The 17,644-nt window shown below is 45.1% G+C and overlaps 1 protein-coding gene and 1 long non-coding RNA gene across 4 annotated transcripts; both read left to right on the top strand.

The window, feature by feature from the left end:
- Positions 1–1,465: 1,465 nt before the first annotated feature.
- LOC120686437 lies at positions 1,466–5,415 on the top strand. Its single transcript, XR_005680175.1, has 3 exons — positions 1,466–4,492; positions 4,643–4,714; positions 4,795–5,415. It is a non-coding gene; the product is annotated as an uncharacterized LOC120686437 (long non-coding RNA).
- A 6,183-nt stretch (positions 5,416–11,598) lies between these two features.
- Positions 11,599–16,845, top strand: LOC120686615. 3 transcript variants are annotated; one of them, XR_005680269.1, is made up of 6 exons: positions 11,599–12,083; positions 12,177–12,347; positions 12,762–12,863; positions 12,943–13,082; positions 13,156–16,672; positions 16,765–16,845. XR_005680269.1 is itself a non-coding variant. In XM_039968823.1 (5 exons), the coding sequence occupies exons 2-5, from the start codon at positions 12,304–12,306 to the stop codon at positions 13,405–13,407; spliced, it is 603 nt and encodes a 200-aa protein (XP_039824757.1). In that variant the 5' UTR covers positions 11,603–12,083; positions 12,177–12,303; the 3' UTR covers positions 13,408–13,585. The 3 variants fall into 3 exon arrangements, 2 of the variants coding, with proteins under 2 accessions (XP_039824757.1, XP_039824756.1); XM_039968823.1 differs by lacking the exon at positions 16,765–16,845 and having other exon boundaries at positions 11,603–12,083; positions 12,697–12,863; positions 13,156–13,585; XM_039968822.1 differs by lacking the exon at positions 16,765–16,845 and having other exon boundaries at positions 11,612–12,083; positions 12,762–12,860; positions 12,942–13,082; positions 13,156–13,585.
- The last annotated feature ends 799 nt before the right edge of the window (positions 16,846–17,644 follow it).

Below are 17,644 nucleotides of genomic sequence, written 5' to 3'. Positions count from 1 at the left end.
GGCAGATAGTGAGGCGCCGTATAAATAGAAGGCTAGGCGCACGTTGTGTGCCTGAATGAGGTCACATGACCCCACGTTCAGGTAGAGCTAACTTCAGTTTCCCTGGGACCCAGCTGACAGCCCAACTTTGATGGTAAACAAGACCCATCGTATTAGATTTAGGGACGCGTGTACGCGTATCTGCTACGTGCATGTGGCTTTAATAATTTGGCTATACGTTTAAACAACAATATTTTTCTAACTGTGAAAAGGAGGCGAATTTACATGTCACCACTCATCGGGACGTGTCTAAGGAATGTTTTCACTGGCAAACACAATATTCTTACTTTCGGTAAAAAATGATATTTTTAAGTATATGAGTTTGAAAAACTTGCTCATAGTATTAGTATGTATTCACAATGCAAGGCACACTCTTGGAACAAATTAAGAATTCATCCAGCTGGGTAATTTTGAGGTAGCCAATGAGGAAATGCAAAGATACCTTCCAAACAATCCACAACGGCATTGTTTTAAGAAAGTTGTCAATTTTTTTTAGGGCAGGAAAGTTGTCAATTACTGCATCGAGTAACAGTAAAACTGCCTATTGGTGCATCAAGTAACAATAGGACTGAGTAAAAACGTGGTTATGTTAGGGCGGTAATTAATTTATTCATTATTGAATGGGGCACTAATTTGGTTCAAACTTTGCGTGGTTTGTTGTTCATTGTTGCAGTTTTTTATAAAGGTTTCATTCTTCTATGGAAAGCATATAAAGTTCTTACAAGACCAATTATTATTGCAGTTATTGTTGACTAATTGAGGGAAACCTGACAGTGTGACCAATCTTGTGTGCTATGCTGATTCCAGCCTGCCACCAGCCTCTTTTTCCTAGCAGTTTAAAAAACATATTTGTGTTGTTTAAACCAATACTCAAAAACCAACAAGAATATGATGAAAAACTTGAAGCCCGAGCTGTTAACTTCCGTGAGCCTTTATTACTAATTGGAGGCTCCTTTTAAACATTTACGTGAAGCCACCTAGGATCCTAAGTGGACACTCTAAGAAGAATAGAAAAATTCTATAAATTCTTGCAAAAATCAGAAACATTTGGCCATCAATTCGACAACGGTAATAACTAATAGTTATTAAATCTGTCATCTTTTCTAATAAATTACCCACCTCTGCTATTATGAAATAGACTAAAGTGACCCTCTAAACATGTACCAAACTTACCCAGCTTTGTCATTATAAAAAAATCTAAAGTAACTGCATAATCTTCATGTAAATTATCCACCTATGCTATTGTAAAAATATTAAAAATAACCCCCTAAATTTGCATATAGATTATCCAATTATATTATTATTAAAAGTTAAATACCCCTATATATGAATCTAAATTATATAATTATAATAAAATATTAAAGTGCACCAATAATATAAAATTTTAAATTACTATTTCTATCATTGTTAATATATTATTTATATAAAATACTATGATATGTGTCACCATGTATTCATGTATGATGGAAGAGATAAAAAAAACCAATTCACAATAAATGGTTCACTTAAATATATATGAAATACACGTGGAGGCGTGACGCAAAATGAAATCTATTGCCACTAGATAATGATAAATATGTATTTAGAGTATGTTTTAGAATAATTAATAGATGAAAGAGGGCATGAGATAGATAATTATAATTTTTAGCTTTAAATCTTATTTTTATTAGTCCATGCGGGAGCACATAGGCTTATTTATAAACACAAAATGAAAGTTTTGATTTACTCACTGTTTTTGCATTTTTCTATCAGTGCATCAGCACCCCTTAATTTCTATATTGCTTCGCCCCTTTCAGCAATATAAATTGGAGCGTTGATAAAAACATAAAATTGGACACTTCTAGAAGAACATATACAGATTGTATTGCGAGTAGAAGTAGAGCTAGAGCGCTTTGGGAGTAAAAGTTTTGGGCTGTTCTGGTGGTAGTTTGTGAGGAAATTACGGTCATGGAATCTAGTCTTTTTGCTGCACCGACCATGCACCAAAGACAATGAAAAGTAGCCTTTTCAACTTACATCTTAGCATATACGAACTTACCAACCAATGCTTGTGGAAGCATAATTAGTAAATTATTAGCAGAGCGAAGTTACACACGGAACTTAAGTTTGCATGACATCATTAAGAAACAAGCAGAAGTACAACATATTTTTCTCTCCAATTCAGTTCGTTGGCATAATGAAGTAGTTTTATCTTTTTCCAAGACAATGTAATCTTTAATTACAACCAGATTGGGTTCTAGCTCTTGCTGTGAATGCGGTAATAAGATGTTGAAGGTGCCATGGCGAACGGGCAGAATATTATGGTTTCGGCACTTGTGGTCCAAGTGTTTTGGTGCCTCTGTGATTAGTACCATATTGGTAATCTAAGTAGGTTCTATCTAGTTTATAAGCCTTTGTGATCCAACCAAAAAACCTTTGTGTTAACCATTTGACATGACATGAGGATGGAGCTATAAGAGGTGATTGCACCACTAGGTTTTACAAAAAACGATGGATAAAAGTTAAGAGATGTGCTATGCACTTGTGTGAGTGGGAAGTTAGGCTGAATATACTCTGTTCTTAACACATTTGCCACGAAAAAAAAAAGCTATTACTACATTTGTAAGCTCCTATTCAGTTAGCCTTTAGATGATTGAAGTGGTTTTGGTTCACTATGCTTGGTACACACATTTTTGGCTAATTCTTTTGAATTTTCAAAGTAAAGCAGCAAATTCTGATCCAATCTATATATTATTAGCAGTGATGGTTCTTAAACTAGAACGGATTGTACAAATAAGCGATTAGTATACACTCAGTTGACACATAGATGGTTATTTATATGGATGGTGAAAATGCCTTCATTTATAAGTGGGTATCGACTATACAAATTCATTTCCAAAGTTGGTTTAGGAGCCCTCAGTCTGTAGTGATCATGCATATAAAATTGCAACCACCAGTATTATAAAGTTGACATGGCACTTCTGCACTTGTGCAAAAGTTAACTGTCCTTCCTTTAAAAACCGACTGTACTCTCCAGTTCTCTACAACTAGAAGCAGTCAATCAAAACTATGTGCCGTGCTGACCTTGTACAACTCGTCCTCTATATATATGCATCTCTGTAAAGCAAGCTATATATCAAAGTTACTCATTCATGAAGTGTTGGACATACATGAGACACACCTCGATCTATAGGCTTGGAAAGTACCGGGAACACCTAGCATTTCTTTTGAAACATATGCACTGCTAAAATAGATGATATCTCTGCAGAGGGCGGCTGCTTGAGCAACATACATATGTCATCAACTACTCCAGGCTATTTAGTGTGGATAACTGTGAGTTCCCAGCACATAGAAAGATGATGTTTGGGATGTCGGTTATAGAAGAAGAAACACCTGGTATTGGATATATTGCTATAACATAAATGTTGTAGCGCATAAAAGACGAGAGACAATGCTCGTAACCTTCTTCCTGCAAATATACTAGAAAAATAAACATTTGTTCTATGTTATCCATAATTTTACTGTAACTTGAAGATCCAATATAAGTGTCCTAATCTTGGAATAGATAAGTGTGTAGCTAAATGCTGGATGAAGAAGTAACTAAGGCTAAACTAAGAAGAACACAGATTTCAGAATACATATAAAAAGTCTTTTATTGGTACACTGCCTAGTAGTTCGATGGATGGTTGGTACAGATCAAAGCATATTGCAATTGCCCATACCACATACTCCCTCGGCTTCAAAATTAGGCATGCATGTGAGCATGTCGAACCATCGTCAGTTTGACTATGCTCATAGAAAATAATAGCACGTTTATGGTATCAAATTAGTATTATTGCATCCTTAATGAAATTTATTTTTCTAGTATATTTCTTTGATGCGCTAGATCTTGATAATAATCTTCTATCCAAACTCGGCCAAATTCAGTATAGTTTACAAAGCCTAGAAATGCTTGTACTTGAGGACAGAGGAAGCAGCTAATTCAGTAACATGCACATCACAAGGTAATCTAAAAACTCTGAATGCAGGATATGAGAAGGATCTATTGCATCAAGTGGAAAAGTATTCGCTGAGTTAATAGTACTGTTGTTGTAGCCTTGTTGTTGTGTCTGGTTGGTTATTATGTGGAATGTACTCTTACAATTGTGGCATTTTGTCAGGAAGCTTGAGAAAAGGTTCTTCTATATATATGAGTTTCAGTTCACAATGTTACAACTGGTAATTCATTCAACAAACAAGAGTTGCCCCCTTTGTGCCGAGACAAGTAGGATTGGAAGCCATTGGGAATATTGGATGGACTCTTTTTGGATGAATTGGAAGACTTATGTGCTTTGCTCGCACACCGTCATTCTCAGAGTCAATTCATTAGCCATGAGTCTTCTTTTTCTTATGAGATGCAACTTGTGGCTGCAGAGAAACGAATATCGTCGCAGCTGGCCAGGCTTACGCGCTAGACCAAGAACCGGTAGCTGAAGTAATGTTCTCGCCTCTACCAGAATGTAGTTCTTCGCCTCTACTAGTAGTATACTAGTATTTAAGAATTAAGATACAGAGCTACTAGCCATTGATTTTTGATGGATTGTTATAAAACTTAAAAGATATGAAAAAGATGTAAAACGTGCAGATCCTTTGTCGGGCGACCAGGATGGTAGTTACAGCTGATTGCAAGTCACCCTATGACTGACTGTCGTGCAAGGTGCAGCACTGAACTCTGTATATATGTAACTCAGTATCACTTTATGGAATGGGCACTAACAGCAGTAGCCTCGCTTGTAGGTGGTTGTCAACTGAATCAGACGGTGCAAGTTAAATTGAGATGCAGAGCAGGGTAAAGCGCTTGCTTGTTCGTCAGTCCAGAGCTGTTGGTTCTCCACATCAAGCGGCGCTAACTGTACGCCTCTCACATTCTCCACTCTGTCTGATCAAACATTCCATTTCTCACGCATATACATAGGATGGAGCGTCATCAGGAGACAGACAACAAGTGACCATGGGCTTTCTTGTTCCATTCACTTCCATGATCCTGAGACAGTACTGTAACCAGCAACTGACGACGACATGGAAAGTCTGCAAATGGCATTTTTACTCCTATGTCAAAGAACTTTATGTAAATGCACATAATCTCTGCAGATCGACTGAAACACAGTCAGTTTATCACGCCAGCTCGGGCTGAAAGCGGTTTTGGGCTGGAGGGGGTTGGTCCGAGCTGGTCCCACTGATGGGCTGAAAGTAGATGTGGGCCAGTTCTGAAAATGTGGTCCCATGAGGAACAACTACTGATAAAAGAGGTAGGGAATTTGGCCTGGAAGCTGGAATTGGTCTAGAAAATTGTTTGGGGGTTTCTTTTTGGTGTGTTTGGAATATACAAATTTGAACTGAATTCAAATATAAACAAGGTCCGAGAGAATCTATGGTTTGGGATTTGTGAGGAAAGAATGCATCGCTCATTTGAGGTTCTTGTGGAGAGCTTCAAATTTTAAAATAGTTGGCAAATTTTACAATGCTTGGAGAGGTGTCGGGAGACGTTTCATGTGTTTATGATTCATGGGTCGAATACGAGGGAAGGCGTTGAAAGGCATCAACGAGGAGGCGTTAGATGTGTCTATGGATGGTGGGTCCATATGTGGCGTAACACCTCCCAACACCTTTAGAGTTAAGAGGATTATGAATTCACGGCAGTATTTTTTAATCAAGGGTAAAAGGGTAAATTCATAATTATAGTGAGATGCAATTTGTTTTAAAGAAAAGGATGATCTTTCTTATTAGGGTTCATTCGTCACCGTCTATTCGATCTGCGGTTCCCATCACCGCTGCCCAACCGGCGATTCGATCTGCGGCGCCATGGCGGGAGATCGCCGGGTGGTCATCGCGGGGTGCTTTGGCGGCTTGTGGAGGCCAGCAGCAGCTCGGAGGGAAGCGGCATCCTCGAGGCTGGCCGGAGCACACCGGAGGGAAGTAGGCGTGCTGGAGTAGGCCGCCGGGAGTGCGGAGGGAGGCGGTGTCCTGGAGGCGGTCGACGGGAGATAGGCGAGGGCGATGGCACAGCGTCGACAGCGTGCGAGCATCCGTGACTGGAGCGCCGAACCGCTGGACGGCAGTGCCCTTTTATTTGGGGATGCGGAATAACCATACTGCCCTGGGAACAATAAAATCAACTAAAATAACTATTTGCGTATGCATTGGGAGGCATTAGAAAATATTGAGAAGTATTTCCAAGCAGTGTAAAAGGGCTTGTTCGTTATTCCTAAACTAATTGAATAAATGCGATTACATCAGAGAAATCTCAGTTATCTCAGTTACATCACAATATTTTTGAATCGCCAACAAAAAACAGAAAAAAAAACAACAGAGAAAGAATAGGAATGCTCTGCTACAAACAGAGTGCCCTGGCCTGTGTGCTCATGCTCCATAAAGGCTGGCATGATCTTCAATGGTGCTGGCAGACTCATTGAGGCAATGTTGTTGAAGTAGCCAATGCACCTCAAACTTCAGACGTGAATAGTGAATGACTGTGTGCTAGCGTACTTTATTTTGCCAATTGTGCATATGAAATGAGCAAATTGTACGCTCTGAATTACTACAGTTGCAGCCTTTTGGGTGCATGGTTACTCCTAGACCACCCTCTGTCATCATGGTAGAACAAGCTAATAAGCAGTATATAAGAATGTGAGTGTTACAACTAGTCAGTGTAGCCTTTTATTTCTCGTGTTTGCACTTTGCTCTGAATAGAATATAGGACGCACCAAAATGCTCGGCTCGTTCCATTCACGATCTTCAGCCAGTTTTGTGCATGGAGAACAAATGTTTTGGCCCTTTTCGCCGTAACACAGTCTCACAAGCATTGGTTCCACGATACACTTTGGCTTGTGAGGCTTTGGGAATGATGGGATGGACGTGGGCCTTTTTGTTTTCGCTTATCTGGATTTCGCTTATCTGAGAAGCATGATTCTGCTGCTGCCCTGTTTGGAGAATCGGATATCTAGATAAATTTAATGTTTGACAATTCTGATTATTTTGAGTTGATTCTATGAGTTGAATGGTAAAAAATATCTGAAGTGATGACATCTTATTTTTTTACGGAATACGAGCAGAAGTCAATAATTCTTGTATTTTTTAGTATTTTAAGTACATAATTATATTACAATCAGATTAAGGGATTTCCCCCCTTTTTTTCATTTTCTTTCTTCCTAGTCATTTTTCTTTCCCCTTTCTCATCCTTGCATGTTCTTCTTCCTGCAGCTCACCGCTTGCGCAAGCCTCCGCGTGTCTCCCGCGTGCGCCCCGGCCTACATCTCCGTGGCCCCGCCGCTCACACCTGTCGCCGCCACACCTCCGTGCGTCTGCGCTTGCACCTCCACACCCGCCCCTGCCTCCACGTAGGGGTGGTAATGGGTCATTGTCCTAATGATTTCTTCACAAACCTACTTGACTCTTAATTTTTTAGCTCAAAATTATATAAGATTAGACCCCGACCCTTTTAGGACCCGGTCGTTAAATTATCTAAGCTAAAAGTTAAATCCCTTTACGACCCCTACCTCCATGCCATCGCGCCTCCACGGCCCCGCTGCAACGGAGCCTGCGCACCACTGCCGCTAGAGTCCATGGCCTTCGCGCTCGAGGCAATGTTGTTGAAGTAGTGCACCTCAAACTTCACACATGAACAGTAAATGACTGTGTCGGTGTACTGCTGTTTAAGTTGGCCTCGCACGATTTTTTTTTGCCAACTGAATGACTACAGTTGGAGCCTTTTGGGTGCATATGGTTATTGTGTGAGATCCTGCTCCCACACCAACCTCTGGCATCTTGGCAGAACAAGCTGATAATAAGCACCATATAAGAATGTGAGTGTTGCAGCTCGTCGGTGCAGCCTTTTATTTCTCGTGTTTGCACTTCGCTCTGAGCGAAAGTATCAAAATGACTCGGCTCAGCCTTTTATTCATGAGTCTTCAACCAGTTGTGTGCAGAAGAAATGTTTTGTCCCTTTCCGCGTAAGGCATAGGCTTGTGAGGCTTTGGGAATTGATAAGGGCGCGCTTATGACGAATGATGGGATGAACATGGTTTGGAGTCCAAGCAGGAAGAAATTGACCAGGAGCTGCACTCTCCATGTATGACAGTTGCAAGAATCACCCCTACAAAATATTAACTGGGGAGATGCAGGATTGACAACAGAAGCCATCACCGAGGCATCTCTTGCAGCTGTCATCCCTGCATCAACAAAAGGAAAGAGTGATGACCTTCTTTGGTCCTGCTTTGGTCCTGTAACTGCTGCCACCACCATTTCCTCTAGGAGACGCCACTGCCGGTAACTCTTGACGAGCTACTACCGGCTCCATTACCATATACATTATGTAGGCATTCAAGGGATCAGGAACATGTAGCGTGCCTCAAAACTCATTTTTTGGTGCCAAAGAAACTGAAGCAGAAAATTAATTTTGATTAGAGGTTCCATTCAGGCAATTGGGGGGGGGGGGGGGGGGGATTTCGACATGGATGTTCCGTTCCTGTTTCTGTCTGCCTTATGGGTTAGTACTTCGTAGCTTTGGTTCTGGATAATTCATTAGTTTGCATAACCCATTTGACTGTGTGAGTATACACTGCATGGATATGTAGTCTCAATTAAACAAGCCCGAGTACATACTATCATGCCGTGAAAAAAGAATCACACTAAAAATAGTCACCATTTTTCTTATTGTGTGGGTGTTTGGCACTCCTAGTTTTTCCTGTTGGGGGGGGGGGGATCACGGCTAAGAGATTGTGATTGTGGCTCTACAACTCTAGAATTCCCTATCTTAATGATGTCAGTTAGGTTCAAACAGAAAACCCATTTTTTCCCATCTCATCTGCAATGGATGGGCCAGGCTGCTGAGTCGCTGAGATGGCGCAGTAAACATTGCAAAAGTCTGTGACCAGTAACTCTGACATACAAGTGTGTTATAATCTGTATAAAGATTCCGGTAGGTGTTTAAGCTACAATTCATGCATTTATTAAGATGAATTGCATCAAACTATCACCAAAGAAGGTACCATTTCTAATAAAAGTTGATACAAATATATATTTGAAGAGGCTGCAAGAATCTGTGCAGTAAACATCTCCTTGCATTTACTTGTTTTCAACCATGTGTTCCTTAATCAAATTGCTTGATCAGTGGATGCATAGATGCATGGCACAATTGATCATTAAATTTTCTTGTCTATGGAAACTACCAAATATACTGTGCATTTGAAAGATAGTGTCCATGAGTGGTGTCTTAACTCTTGCTCCCCAAGACACCACCCATGGACACTAGGGGTTGGGGCTGTCCTTACACAATGACTCTATGTGCACTTATTTTGAGACACATCCACTCGAATCAGTCTAAGATGCAATTAGAGTTTTTCAACGCAGATTTGTGCAGCCTGTTCAGTGAAGTACTCGCTTCGCTGCTGTTTTCAGAGCAGGACGAGCTGAGATCCAAGAGAATGTTTCCATCTCACATCGACCTTGTGCATCATGTGTCTGATGTTAGCATGCCAAACACCACCGGGTGTGCTTAAATGTCCAGTTCGGATAACAGGATATGAACGTTAAGCAGGAGTTTTGTTTTTATATTTGAGTCGAAAGCCCTCGATTAATTTACTCCATTCAACTAAGAATTTTGCTCACCTCGCATCTCCTCCGCACGTGCCTTGCATGAGGCAGTGGCAAGCTTCAGCGTTGCATTCGGGGATCGCCATTGGTGATACATAGGGCTGGACAAAAAAACTCGTGGCTCGATAACTCGCTCGAACTCGCTCGTTAGTGGCTCGGCTCGGCTCGGCTCGTTTGAATTTTGTTGCGAGCTGAGCCGGTGTTCTAGCTCGGTAACCAAACGAGCCAGCTCGAGCCAGCTCGCGAGCTGGCTCACGAGCCAGGCGAGCCAAAGCAGCAGCCCAGGCAGCAGGCGTCTAGCCCCCAGCCCACCACAACAACGGCCCATAGAAAAGCCCACAAAGGAACCCTAAGTAAAACTGGACACCGCCCGGCCGCCCTCATCCGGCAGTCCAGCACTACCACGAGAGACCCCATCGTCCTCACGCCGCCGCCCCAAACTCCTCCCGCCTGCCGTGTCCGTCCTCTACTCCGCCGGCCTTCGCTCCGTCCCCATCCTCGACGCTCACATGCCCCACGGCTCCGCCCTCCGCCCCCGCGGTGGCTCCGGCCGCCGCTGCAGCTCTGCCCTCTGCCACGCGCCGCTGCGGCTCCGCTCTCCGCCCTCCGCCCGCATGGAGGGAGTTGTTGTAGAGGAGGGAGCTCGCCGGTGCAGATCTGAGCAGGGGGAGAAGGCAGGGGCGGCTCGAGCGGCGAGGAGAAGGCAGGGGCGGCCCGTCTCCATCCTCCATGGCTCCGTCGTCCATGGGAGGTGAGAAGGAAGAGGTCGGGGAGTCCGTCGGGGAGGAGGTCGGGGAGCCCGAGCGCGCCTGTATTTTTTTTTTGTGCAGCTCGTGAGCTAAACGAGCTGGCTCGAGCTCGTAAACGAGCCGAGCTGAGCCGGCACTCTAGCTCGGTATGTTAACGAGCCGAGCCGAGCCAGCTCGTTTGCTTACCGAGCCAGCTCGAGCTGCACCGAGCCGAGCCGAGCTGGCTCGATATCCAGCCCTAGTGATACATCCCCTCTTTCATGGTTCGACGCTGAAGCCGTCCAAGGTGGTTTCCTCTCATCCTTGTCTCCACATTCTTCTTCCACTCCACCCTACCCCACCCCACCCCGCCCCTGCTTCCTTTTCCTCGCGCGTGCAAGCCATTTCTAATTTTCATTAGGCAAGCAGTACAATGTGTAGGTGAGAGCTAGCATTGACAAAATAAGGACCATTTCAGTAAATGTACTCCAAATTAAATAAATTTCAGAGCTGCAGATGGCAAATATTTAATTTGGACTACATACAAAGGTGCAAGAAGCATCAACCGAGAATGCAAGCCATGCTACGATCCAACAAATCGACGTCAATCCTGTATTATACTTCTGTCTGGCAGATGTCAGCCAAACTTCTTGCAGCCTGCCATTTCTTATGTGCTGGTTCTGCATCTCCAGGGCATCTCGTTGCTGGTCCTTGTAGATGTGCTGCCACCACTGTTTCCTCTAGCAAACGCCACTGCCAGTGATTCTAGATGAGCTACTACCGGCTCCACTCCCGTATAAATTTTGTAGAACTGGAAGGGATCAGGAACACGTAGCATGTGTCGAAACTCATTTTCTGCAGCGAGAAAAACTAACGTAGAAAATTTATTTTGATTAGAGGTTCCATTCATGCAATGCAGGACACTACTAGAGAACCCTTAATTTGTCCCGGTTGGAAAACCCCTGTTATCTTGGTTTTCCAACCAAGACTGCCAGACTGGGACAAAAGGGGTGACATCCCTCACGTGGCGGGCGCACCCTCCCGGACCAAAGGTCCTTTTTTTTTTCCTGTCATCCTTTTCTCATTTCTTTTTCATTTCAATTACACTTTTGTATTGGAACTCAATCTGAATAAGAACTCCACTAATATATATATATATATATATATATATATATATATATATATATATATATATATATATATATATATATATATATATATATATATATATATCGGAAATATGTGGTTGCAATGGTGGGTAGCTGCGCACGCATCCATCGCCGTCCATAGTTCCATTGGGATCGATGCTAATTTTTTTGGGTACAGAGACGGGTGACGCTGAAACAGTAATCGCAGTGGCGTCGCAGATGCCGTCGCACGTCAGACACTGCCACCAGCAGAAAACGTGGAGGGGGAGGGGGGCTCCGCCCGACTTTACTTTTTACCTTTTTTTTTCACACGGTGTGTACGCTAGTCCAACAAGGCATCTGCGCCACACCAACCCTTCTGTCTCCCTTCTCCTAGCCGCACCGGAAGGAGATCCGAGTGTCGCCGGGCAGCAACAGGGGCCGGAAGCCGATCGAGCCGTACGGGAGCGGCTCTGCGAGGATCTGAGAAGCCGGGTGGACAGCAACGGCCGGCATTTGTGGGGGTGCGTCACCGACACCCGCGTGAAGCTGAGAAGCCATGGATCTGAGAAGCTCCAAGGTACGCACTGTCCACCTTGGGCGGGGGGAGGGGGGGAGGGAAGGGAGGATTTTTGACCACCTAATGCATGCAATCCTACATCTCCCCTACCAGGTCGGAGCACGGAGGCGCGTGGAGAGTGTGGGGGATTCGCAAACAGAGGTGCAGGTTCCTACCCGGAGAGTCGGATCGGACGCAACTCACCCGTGTCCGCGCTGTGGTCTTCGCCCGACCAGGCAAGATGAACCAGCCGCAGCGGCCGAGGGGTCTGGCACAAAGGCACCGGTAATGCATCTCGATCCCCGCTGACTTACACAGTGCGTGTCCGGCATAGGTATAGCCAGGATTAGTGAAAGAAGCAGTAAAAAATCAAACGATTTCACAGATAATGTTATCTGTTTGTAGCTGAGGTGTCCAGCTTAGGGACTAGAGATTTATCAGCCTTTTCTATTTGTAGCTTAGGTGGCACTATCATTGCAGGAAGTTAAAGTTAGATTGGCCTGCTTACTTAGATTGTTGGCACATGGGAACCACGGGGGTGATCTGTTTTTGTACACTTTTTTTTCTTTGGTTTGCCATCATGGGGAATAAATAACTGAATATCTGCCCGATCTATTTGTGATGGATTCTTCAGCCAGTCCGGATCCCTCACCAGGCTGATGCAGTTTTTCTCTTTTTTAATCTTGTATCTGAGCTCAGTCAAGGAGGAAGGTACGGGTGCCAGTACAGGCTGGAGGACCAAGGAAGTTGCGCAAACCAGTCATGGCCGGATCAAACCACGGCAGGCAGCAGTTAGATATGGTAACGATACCTCTGCCCTGGTGTTGCGACGCCATATACATGTCCCTGTCCATTGTCTTAACAACCGCCCTACTGATAGGTGGAAGGGATTTGTTCGTGCTTGCCCGCAACATAACGCTGTCCCCAGAGCTCCTACAAGTCATCTCCTGGGTAGGAAATTCAGGGCTTCCGGCATACGTCTGCCGCATCACAGGCAGAATGGCTGATAGAGGAATCATGGTAATACAATCGCCCACCCGGCGAGCATACTTTTTTGTTTACGGTAGCACTCTAATTTGTACTGTTTGAACAGTTCTTTAACAAGGAGTGTACTTCAAGATGCATTAAGAAATCAGATAAAACCATGACACTTTCGAACGGGGAATGGTGCGTGGCTTTCCACGGGAAGATCAAGGTCTACAGGGACGGAATTGCAAGGTTCACCAGCGGAGGGAAGGTATTCGCCGAGTCTATCGGCATTACTGTGAACTCAGCATGTTTGTTCAGCTTCTGCCGCTTCCCGAAAACTGGCTTGCATGCGACCGTTTTCATCCTGGCATTATGATCGCCTCGACGGCCGCGGCTTTTTTGGCAAGCCACTGGTTTTGTTACCAGTTGAACAAGTACGCGTATTTCGTGCGCAGGCACCCTGATAAGGGATCCAAAAAGCCCGGTGGGTTAATTAGATTAACCATTATTTAATATAATCTAGCTATAGCCAGCTAGATCTTGAACCGTATTCAGTACTATATATTATGTACTATAATCTAGCTGTAGCCAGCTAGAAGATGTATCGTCTTTATTATTATATGGTATGTACTAAAATCCAGCTTCACCAGTTAATCCCATTCAGTGTGAAATTCTAGGTACAGCCATCGGTATGCTAGTTACAGAAAATGGGCCGTGTTGGACCGAGTTAGCAGGACGGGACCAAATGAACCGTTCGGTAGGGGGCCGAGCCCATGAATTTTCGGGACGGGAAGGGGTTGTTTTTTTTTCCCGTCGGAGATGGTCTGGTTTTCTCGGAAAAGAACAGACGTGTCGGAAAAACACTACATATATTGCAACTAAAAATTCGGAGGAACTAGAATTGTCCAGGAAAATAAAGCCTGCACCATTAATTCAAAGCACAACGGAAATACTCCAGAACAGAAGCTAAAGACTGAAGAAACATAATGATACTAGACCCACAGGCCACACGGGGCTACACATTACACTTGCTGTAGCTAAACATAGTGAACTTTATGCTCCACGCAGAGAGGGCGGAAACAAGAACACAAGATGAACTAATAACAGCTACGGCAGAAACCACATTGGCGGTGTGTAGATGGATGCGCTGCGCCAGCCGTACCACCTCTTGACGTCCTGTCCAGGGCCAGGCCAGCACCCATTGTCGTGGCACTGGTACTTCCGCCAGTTGTCCGCAAAGGCCACCACGGAAGGCTGGTTGAATGTCTCATCGTCGTGGTAGTACACACCTTCATGCTTCCCCGGGAACTGGAGGACCTCGTAGCTCCTAGAACACCCTCTGCCGACGAAAATCATACGGCCGTCTATGGTCTCTAGCCTCTCCCACTCGTAGTAATACCCGCCCGGCATGGATGGCACAGCCCTGAACAAGCAGAACAATGTTGTCTCGTCGGCCCAAGGAGCGGTGTACCTGACCACCATTAGAAGTTCGCCACGGCTCTCAACCAGGTAGCGTGCTGAAGGGTACATGCCCCCTCCGTGACGTTGCGACTCGAATTCAAGGTATGCATTCTGGAAACGTATCTGTGTAGGAGCAAAAGATGGATCAAACTGCGGTGTGCAGCGTAGTATGTCCTCTATCTTGGTAAGGCAGTAGAAAGACCCCCCGAAGAATATTACATCCTGGAAATCCATCTCCATGGGGCATGAGTAAACCCTAGCGCCTAGATGCGCGAAGCATATTAGAGTGCGGGACATGAAAGGCCTTTCAAACATGGACACAATGCATGCAATGACACAAGAGTTTTGATTGTCAGGGGTGCAAGATAGCGTAGCTGCGCGTATCACTACAGGTTCTGCATGGCTTCCTGTGTTGAAAAACACATGCTCAGGTATAGAGAAGTGCTGGCCGGTGTGGAAGTTAGTGACCCTGTATCCACAATTTTGGCCGGTAGCTAGCATGACCCAGCCTCCATCATAAGAACCTATGTAACGAGATGCAAATGCAAAAGGGGGGACATGTTTCTTATGTGGCCTGGCACTCAGGAAACAGAAGAAGGTCGCTCACCTAATCTCGCCTACGCGTACGATAGCAGTGCACCGCAGAGGCACCAGCATCCACGGCAGCTGCATCGACCTTGGCATGCCCCGCATGGCATCCCTCCACGCGCGACACTGCAGTTTCATACCCACGTGATCCTCGTCGCATGGCAGATGGCTGGCGCAACGACGAACGAGATTGGGGGGTAGCTCACTCCACCCCGTGGGCAAATCTCTCGCATCTCCCATCACACACCCTCCCCTCACACAAAAGCCTAATCTTTTCCGGTCTCAAGATAGTATAGATGTGGCGCTGTGCTGGCGAGCTTGCACTGGCGGACTCGAACGGGCTTTGTATAGCAAGTGAGACACTATTGACGTGATGACCGAAACTGGCTGTCTTTCACCGGGTATGAGAACGAACAATATAGTCGGACTAGGCCTCAGGCGACATACATAGGCAAGACAAGACCTAGAACGTCGCAGGGGATGCAGCTGTAAATGAGCGTGAAAACCATTCATCTATGAGCAACTCATGCCTTCACTGACATACATAGGCAAGCACCAACCAGACTGGTGTACACCTCCCCTGGTGGATAAGCAACAGCATGCCTGCACTGCCAGACTCGGCACCCCCGGTGGATAAGCAACAACATGCATGCACTGCCAAACTCGGTAGTTCGTGCTTTGACAACATATGTCTTTCAATGGCTTACAAATAGTATGCCAGTGCATCTATATTGCTCGTCCCCTCCTTTGTTCTAATGGTGTTCTGTCTTGGCTATGTATGTCGCCTGATGCCTAGTTCAATCGACTATATCGTTCGTTCTCATACCCAGTTAAAGACAGCCAGTTTCGGTCAACACTAAAGTTGAATTGACTCACGGTCGGACAACTTATGGCTTTACTGGCCTACACAAGTTATTACATCCACAACCTAGCCATGCTATCAAGCGTACGAGTCAGACACACACAAATGTTGTGTGATATATAGTCCAGCGTAACGTGAGCATATTCAAGAGGGCAGACCGCAGTCCAGGCCGTAACGTTGCCGGGCTGACATGGATCCTTGCATGCTTAGCCAGGAGCGTTTGTACCAGCTTTTGAGCACCACATTTTGCAAAGCCTGCCCCCAGCACCACAATCTAAAGAACAACACATGCAAGTTCTTTTGCTTGGACTGCAACGGTGGCACACAACACGCGTTATGCACATACTGCCAAATCAATCATGAGGAAACTAGCCACCGGATGCTCCAGGTTTGGAAGTAGCGTTACCATGCTTTGCATTTTCATTTTTTAAAGCCATTCTTCGTACCACCACCATTTTCTCGAATTCAAGTATGTTAGCGCATCATTTTTCATGAATTCCAGGTTCGCATCACGTCGCATCACGAGTGCATTCGCGAGCATGATCTTCTAGATGTCATCGACACAAAAGGCATACATCGTTATATAATCAATGGGGCTAATGTTCTGTTCATCAGAAGGCGGTCTCAGCACGTGCAGACGCTGATTGGCCGACGCACCCCAGTCTCCTTGTGCGAGATATGTAAAAGAGGGATTGGACAGGGCACACGGTTCTGCTCGTTGGAGTGCAAGGTAAGTTTTTCTTTAACTTTTGTTCAACACAATTTGGGATGGCACTTCCCACACCGCACCCCATTAATTGTTATCTGTTTCTAAATTTTCAGCTTGACAGAAATGGAATGAACCCATTACAAAGCATTGCCTTCCAGTCGCCAGTACGACCGCCACGTCGCCTAAAGAGGAGCCGCACGATAGAATCTCTCATGTTCCCTCCGAGGCAGCCGAGGAAGGGGAAACCTGCGCGCGCACCATTCTGGTGATATAATTCACCCACGAAGTGTATCTTTTTACTATGTTTTTTGTAAGCCAGAGCTGTACCACGCAAGTGTCTTTTGCATTAAGGAATGTAAGGCTAGTCATCATGAAATGCATTGCAGATTAAACACATTCAAAGGTACACAATACAACACATAAAACAGTACATTACACTAAACTCCAGCACCCTACACATCGAGCTAGTGGAGGAACCACATGGGAGGTGTGTATGTCGATGGCACTCTCCAGTCGTACCACCCGGGTTGGGCCAGCATCCATTGTCGTGGGAATTGTAGCTCCTCCCATTACCAAAGCCAAAGGCCGCCATGCACGGTTGGTTGAACGTGTCATCGTCAATGAAGTAGACTCCTTGGCAGCCAGGGAAATGCGCTAGCTCGTATGACCTAGAGCAACCACGCCCGATGAAGATCATCCTGCCCATCAATGAGTCGACCCATTGCCACGAAAAGTACGGACCTTCAGGGAGCTCGCGAACCATTAGGAACAAGCAAAACGAGGAGGTGTCCTCGTAGGTAAGCGTCTTGTACCTAACAACCATCAGTAGCTCTCCCCGACTCTCCACTAGGTATCGCCCTTTAACGCACAATGTCTCCTCATGGTGAAGTGGGACAAAGTGGAGGTATATTTTCTGCATGCTAATTTCATCAGGTGGGGCATCATGGTCGACTTGCGGCGTGCAGCGGAGCATGTCCTCCATTGCAGCAACAA

The sequence above is a fragment of the Panicum virgatum genome, chromosome 8N (assembly GCF_016808335.1).
Source record: "Panicum virgatum strain AP13 chromosome 8N, P.virgatum_v5, whole genome shotgun sequence".
Taxonomy (NCBI): domain Eukaryota; kingdom Viridiplantae; phylum Streptophyta; class Magnoliopsida; order Poales; family Poaceae; genus Panicum; species Panicum virgatum.
The sequence above is the reverse complement of the archived record's forward strand: the minus strand, read 5'-3'. Positions and strand labels throughout refer to the sequence as shown.